The sequence below is a fragment of the Zeus faber genome (genome assembly GCF_960531495.2).
Source record: "Zeus faber genome assembly, chromosome: 6".
In the NCBI taxonomy this organism is placed as follows: Eukaryota; Metazoa; Chordata; class Actinopteri; order Zeiformes; family Zeidae; genus Zeus; species Zeus faber.
Window position 1 is genome coordinate 13,852,902 of NC_137201.1, and position 7,325 is coordinate 13,860,226.

The 7,325-nt window shown below is 49.8% G+C and overlaps 1 protein-coding gene across 2 annotated transcripts in view; it reads right to left on the reverse strand.

Moving 5' to 3' along the window:
* abtb2b (ankyrin repeat and BTB (POZ) domain containing 2b) overlaps positions 1 to 6,029 on the reverse strand; it is a 51,152-nt gene extending 45,123 nt beyond the window's left edge. Inside the window, exons 1-2 of one of the 2 annotated variants that reach the window (XM_080001908.1) lie at positions 5,872 to 6,029; positions 4,390 to 5,467 (exon numbers count right to left, since the gene is read on the reverse strand). In XM_080001908.1, coding sequence (XP_079858034.1) covers positions 4,390 to 5,281 — 892 coding nt within the window. In that variant the 5' untranslated portion in view covers positions 5,282 to 5,467; positions 5,872 to 6,029. Of the gene's footprint in view, positions 1 to 4,389; positions 5,468 to 5,765 lie in introns of both variants that reach the window. The other variant, XM_080001907.1, reaches the window with a different exon arrangement.
* Positions 6,030 to 7,325: the final 1,296 nt, after the last annotated feature.

Below are 7,325 nucleotides of genomic sequence, written 5' to 3' on the forward strand. Positions count from 1 at the left end.
TTCCAGTTCCCGCTCGCTATTTCAGTCTCATTTTGCATTGTTCCCAATTTGCTTCCGTTGTCTCTCGCCATCAGTTTCATCTTCTTCGTCTCTCTCCTTTCTTCCGTTGATCGGTGTCAGCGCGCTTTACTGTAAGCTGCGTTAGGGATGACTCATGAGGCTGTAATGCAATGGGAGGAGCATGACTCAAAATGAAACTCACAACTGGCATCAAACAATATGAAGAAAAAAAGAATAAATAGGCCAACGACATGTTTGCAGCGGAAACCTGCCAGTTGAGGCATTTATTTGTTATGGATTATTATCTATTTGGTCAATTAAAAGGTAGCAAGAGCACACCCACAATTTGGTGTAATTGATTTATAATAATAAACTGCGACAAGGTTTCATAGGATCTTTCGGGATTATTATTCTCGGTGAACACAAGCAAACCTACGTGCGAGCACAACCGAGAGAAGCTCAACCGAATGCACGTGCATTCTGACACTCGGTGGGGTTAGTGTTTTTACAGCTGGGCGCGGACAAGAAGCTAGTATAAACAGGGACATGGGCCATCAGCGTGGCTATGTGTGTGTGTGCGTGTGTGTGTGTGTGTGTGTGTGTGTGTGTGTGTGTGTGTGTATGTGTGTCTGCTCTGGTATCCGAAACAAGCTCTCAGAAATGTACACCAGAACAGACAGCCTATTGACAAACACACACACACACACACACACACACACACACACACACAGACACACAATGGTTAATGACGATTAACTGGTATTATCCACTCAAGCCATATGACTTACAGTACAATAATACGGTAAACAGTAATAATACCCGCCGACACCACTCACAAGGTTAACCTAAACTCTTAATTGCTTCTAATACCTGAGCATATCTGCAGCATTCCTTCAGCGTGCGTGAACTGCAGCCTGAGCCTCAAACCACCATATTTATATCTTTGTATGTTTTCCAAAACTGTATCTGATCCCACTCCAGGTTTGCGGAGAAGGGAGTGTATTTTCAGAGAGCTGGTTTTCCCATCTGTATGACCACAGCGCTGGCCTGCTCTCCTCGCCTCGCTCTGCCCCCTGTTCCCACGGCTCGCTCTTCGTCTAAATACATATTTAGGGGAATACTGGGCAGCAAATCATATATGCACCGTTCCCCAAATGTACCGTGATCCCAATATGTCCTATCTGTTTCCACGACATCGACAAACTCGCGTAGAGAGGTTGAACAGGTTTTGTCAATGTCACAATCAGAAATATGATTGAGTCAAAGCTTATTATGATGGAAATGTAGCACTAGAGAAGACGACAGCTCTCCAGTTGAAACCCTGACACTTACGATACTGTTTTTCGGGTCATATTGAAACCGCAGATGGGGCCGAGGCCTTTCTCAAAGACACATTGGTAGCAGTAGCGGATGGAAAAGTGAGCCTGCCCCCGTCACAACCCTGACGCTGACAACTTGGAATCAAAATCGTTGATCTTTGTGTCCAAAAGTTTATCCTCTAATGTCTTCCACCCTGGCTTCGATGAAATAGTCCAAAGTAAAACCACCAGAGGGAGTGGGGCTGGCAGATCGCTGCAAAACTCCCACATTGTTCTGCGCGAGGAACCGAGCTCGGCAGGTCGTTCAGCCGTACGGACCGGCATTTAACAGTCCTCTGTATTGCCACTCACACGGATCAATTATCCATCCATTTCCGCCGCCCATTAGTCATCTACTCGTTGGTGCACTATAAATACCCCCGCAGTCATTTCAATCGGAATTATGAAGAGAAGAGCTGACTCGTGCTCTTCCTTTGTGATGAGAAATCACAAATGCTTTGCCCTCTATAGCCACAGTGTCTAAGTGAAATAAAGTTATGTTTACTCATTTCCATACAGTACATGAAACGTTTCAAGTGACTAAATAGGTTTGCGTGTGTGTGTGTGTGTGTGTGTGTGTGTGTGTGTGTGTGTGTGTGTGTGTGTGTGTGTGTGTGTGTGTGTGTGTGTGTGTGTGTGTGTGTGTGTGTGTGTGTGTGTGTGCGTGCGTGTGTGTGTGTGTGTAATGAATAAGATCCTGGCACATCCCAACCAAGTTCCTCTAATGCACTCCCAGTAGACCAGAGAAAATAAACAGATAACGATGGAGTGGAATTGCCCAAAATGGCAAAGAAAGAGAGAGAGAGAGAGAGAGAGAGAGAGAGAGAGAGAGAGAGAGAGATAGAGAGGGGGGAGAGAGAGAGAGAGAGAGAGAGAGAGACAGAGAGAGGCAGAGGGAGATGTACTGAACCAGAAAGGGCAAGAGGGAGGGAGTTTCAGAATTGTTATTGGAGCCGTAGAAGTTTCTGCCTTAAAGAGTTCCAGATGTGGGCCTGCCCCTGCTCTCTATGGGAAAATATTGTGTGTGTCTGTGTGTAAGAGAGCAAGACAGAGAGAGGATGATGGAGAAATAGAGACACAGGGAGAATACTTATTACAATGTGCCCTTCTGGCTGCTCTGTCGTCCATACTAGTGTTCTATAGCTTTACTCTGTGAGCACTGACGTCTGTGGTGGCTGTGGGGGGAGAGGAACTGGGGGTGTAGCATTGTGGTCCATGTTGGGAGGTGGGGCGGGTGGTTAGGGTGTGTGGTGTCATGCAGGTGGTAAGGTGGTAGAGGGGGTGATTGGCTCACACAGGCCCGGCCGTGGGACTATAAAAAACTAGGGTGGTCAGAATAATGGCCCGTTGTTATTACACACACTGGTCTTTCTCAAATCAGAGGCTGCGTTCACCAAAAATAGGCAAGTCCAGGGAAAAAGACATCTGGTTTAAACATGCCAGGTCACAACAAGCCTGCTCTTTACTTCTTTTCCACGGTTTTATATCTGAAACTCCAGTAAACTCGCGCAGTATTTGTAAAGAAATCGATGGGAAATATACATCTGAATATACATCTGAATGGTCACGTGATGGAATGTGCGAGGCATCCCACTTGGTTGAGAGAATTCAAACCAGCAACAGATGCATGCACAACGTCATGCGTATGTGGACACGTCAGTGACTTGGTCCTTAACTACTTGCCATGTTTTGCAGCGTTAACGCCACAACCTCCCCACAGCCAAACCAGCATCCGAGCATAAACAAACAACCCTTCGTATCGAAACTGCAATCGGCGGCGCCCTCCCCTTATCGGAGCCTGAGCTATAGTGACGGGAGTACACCCTCTGCTTCGCTCTACAGCTCACATATAGGTCTTTGTTCGCATGCGTGCCCATGCTGGCATGTGCGCTTACGACCCTCGATGCGCTCGCATGCCCAAATATCGTTCCGTGCGTTGCACACTTCCTCTGCATCGGTCGGTCTCTCCCCTCTGTGCCGAGGCTGAGCTGCAGAAATCCCACAACAAAAGGCCATTGTGCTGCTCCTGCTGTGAAAAAAAGGTTCTCTGCTCCAGGGAGCTGGTAGTAGCACACAAACAAAGACTGGTTGCATTGTCCCACCACAGGCCCAACGCATCAGCTCCGCACTGCTCTGCCAACGTTGGCCCTGGACAGAGATCAATGAGTCTACTGGGGTATGCCAAAGAGGGATGAGAGATCGGAGGGTGAGAAAAACAGGAGGGGCGGGGGGCAAAAGTATGCGAGGGAGCAGGTCACGCAACGGGAGGCGAACGGGGGAGAGCGAGGCAGAGATCAGAGATGAGAGGCAGATGGGGGCGATGGAGTGAAGTGTGCGCTGAGAAGCCAGGGAGAGAAAGAGGCACGGATCGGATGATGAGACGTGAAAGAGCGAGAAATAAAGGGGGAATGGGGAGACGGGGGAAGGGTTTATTCAGGGAAGAGGGGCGTGCGCGGCAGGAGGTGCCACGGGAGGCGAAGTCAACGTAAACAGAGAGGCTGTGCCAACGCGGCCCACGACAAAAAAGGAAAGCGGCTGTCGAGGTTCGAACTGATCCCTAAATCCTCAGTGCACCCACGATGGTAATCCTGTGTTACTAACCACACAGGATTGTGGTTACGGCACGTCAAATTTTTTATCTTAACTTGTGGCATCTCACAATTCCCACCTAAATTGCTGAGCATGGAGAAATAAAGGCTCTCTTTGTTTGGTCAGATGCCACAGAACTGTTACAGTTTGCCATTCTGACAAGTCAAATTAGTCGTGGATTCATCAAATGCTCGCACACAAAGAACTCCCGTTGTATTCGACAGAAAGATTGGTGGGCCCCGTTTCACCTTTTCCACACACCTGGGGTCTTGACGGGGTGGAAAGTGGCGACTTGCGCGATGGAATTCAAGAACTGGTAGAAGACCATGTGATTTTTTTTACACACATGTACACTGACACATGCACAAAAAGGTATACAAGCACACACAATTTCACAAAAGCGACCCCATATGAGGCGCGAGGAGGTAAAATGTACTCTTACCATTGGCGTTCTTGCCACAGATCAGGTGTTCATAGTGCTGCAGGACCCCCCACAGCTCAGCGTCGTTGTTAATCACCCCCTCCAGGGTGTCTGGGTTCACCGGCGCGCAGGCTGACCCAGGATCCGGCCCGGGGTGACCCCTCTCAGCTATCAGCACACGGGACCCTATCTCTTCCACCAGGGCCTCCATGCAGGCGGTCAGGCAGATGGCGGCGTACTCGTGAATGCGCACGGAGATGCGTGTGTCCACCATCCAGCGGAAGAAGCGTCCCACAGAGAAGGAGAGGCCGCAGCGGGCGGACTTGCCCTTTCTCAGCAGCTCCCCGGCGCTCATGCTGTACATGGAGATGGCCCTGACCGCGGCCGAGATGCAATGGTCAGCCAGGGACCAGCTCAGCACCAGCCTCATGGCGCTCTGCACCTCGAACCGAGTGCAGCGGCAGTGCATGACGCTAAGCCGCTGGGCCTCCCTGGAGATGCGTATCAGGGCCCTCCGGAGCAGACCGGACAGCCGTCTCACGGCCTCCAGGGAGAAGGAAGGTCCAGATCCCCCCTTGAGGGTGCAGCTGCCAGCTACCTTCCTCAGGATCCTGGCCACCTCCTCCTCTGCCCAGGGGAACTCCTCCAGCTCTGGCAAACGGGGACACTTGGAGAAGATGTCTTCTGGGTCTTCGGGGAGGACCGTATTGACAGTGTCCCAGCTGTTGTTCCTGCTGTTCATGGAGCCGGAGTAATACCACCAGTTGCCCCGGTGGGGCGCCGTCATGAAGGCCTGCGAGGTGGACTTGGAGGAGGAGAGGCTGAGGGACCTGCAGGAGTCTCCGGCCCCGTAGCCCGAGTCCAGGGTCAGATCCTCCAGGGTCTTCATGTGGGCGTTGCTGATGCCAGCCATCGTGCAATGCAAAAACGACTTCACCCTAAATTCTCTGGGGTGTAGTGAGGCTCGTTTTGGAGGGACCTGGAAGGACCTGGAAGGACCTGGGCGCGCGTCGAAACTTGTAACCGAGCTGGTCGAACTGGTTGGGCTGCGCAGCACTCAGCACCAGGCAGGCATGGTGCGAGGGACACAATGGCAAAACTGCAGGAAACAGAAATGAGCGCATTTGATGGGTATTAGATGTGTATTTGTACAAGATGGGTATTTTATCAAACTAACCCAAACTTCTGTATATCCTCTGGGATTTGAAAACGTACCAAATGCACCTAAACGATCTTTACATTTTTGCCAAAGCTGAGAACGAGAAACCCAGAAAAAAAAAAAAAATGGGCATTTAATGAGATAGAAAAGGCAGAGATAACGATCACACACACACACACACACACACACACACACGCACGCACGCACGCACGCACGCACGCACACACGCTCTGTTTACCTATGCAAAACACGGAGGGGAGGCGAGCAGGACGCGTCCCAAACCCACACAAGCTACACCCTTCGCCGGGGACGAGCAGGTAGATCGCAGCGGTGGATCCTCTCACCTTTCCACCGCGGAGAGCCCTCAAACTTTCCCCCACGCGCGCCGCGGCGACGACGTACACAAGCCCGAGTCCATCGATGTCGGAAAACGAGCTGCGGGGTCCGGTGGAGCCACGTCTCCTCTCAACCGTCGGATGGGCCGGGTCCGGTCGTCCCTCTCGCTCCCTCTCGCTCCGCGTCTGCGGGTCCGCGGCGGCTGCTCCGGCTCCGTAACGCGGCGCCGCCAGAGATGAGGGGGGGGCGGGGGAGGGGGAGGGGGAGGGGGCGGGGCCGCAGCACGGGAGCGGCTACGACAGCCAATCGGGAGACGGCTGACTCCTGGGGCAGCCAATCAGAGAACCACACTTATTTCTCAACTTCGGAGGAACGTCGTAAACTTTGTTCCACACGAATGTCAAAACGGAAAATGTATTGATTAGGCGTATGTATTAATTGCACATTTGTATACTTGAAGATATAGTATTACATTACATTACATTACATTTTTTTTAATATATTATCATTATAATAATGGCCTAATAATAATTAATATAACATATATATTTTATCGTGATCATTTGTGTCTCCTGATTGGTTGATTAGATTCATGTCGATCCATCCAAGGTTATTATTTGGTTGAAAAGTCAGATTTTTTAAACTTCATTTTTCCTTTTTTTAAGAAACGGCCGTTCACAGTATATGCGTTATGCATGTCCTGGGCTGCATGCTGTTTCCACCGCTAGTGGTGTGGTCCGCCTGTTGCAAATTTTGCTGACCTGCACATGCACAAGAAGGGAAAGCTTTTTTGATAAGATCATCTTCGAAAAGAAAGTTGCCGCTTCAAAAAGAATCCAGATAGCTTGTCGTGGAACCCCCTGACACAGACGGATTTCACTTTAAGTGGGACACAATGAATAAAAAATATGAGTAAATAAAAACAATTGGGGAAAAAAAACCTTAAAGCTATCCAGCTCATTTATAACGGAGATCATCATCCAGTTATCCCCTCTATTACATAAGCATTACATTGAAAGACTAACCTATGACCATCAAACTGCTGGAGCGACACAATAAGAATTTGATCGTTACCATATCCATATATACGGCCTATTACAGCACCTGTTGTTATTTACCTCTTAATGGCCTCCTTTGAAAACGGGCCTCCTATTGTTCCACACTTCACAACATCCCATTCAGTTTAACAACGAGAGAAAGGAAAAAACAAATAACCGGTGTGATCAAAAGATCAGGGTGCGATCACGTTAAATCAAATCACCCCAAGATTCCCCGTTTATGCCACCCCGGAGAGAAATGGCCAAAGTAATTGGTCTGTATTCTCTATTCTATTCTTGGCCGTCTGCCGAGAGCTGATCTCAGGCCTGTCATAGCAATGTAATCAGCAAAGCCCTCGTGGGGCCGACTGTATGCGTGGGTTGGGTGAGCTCTTTTACTGGGATCGCACGGAAAACTTCGACGG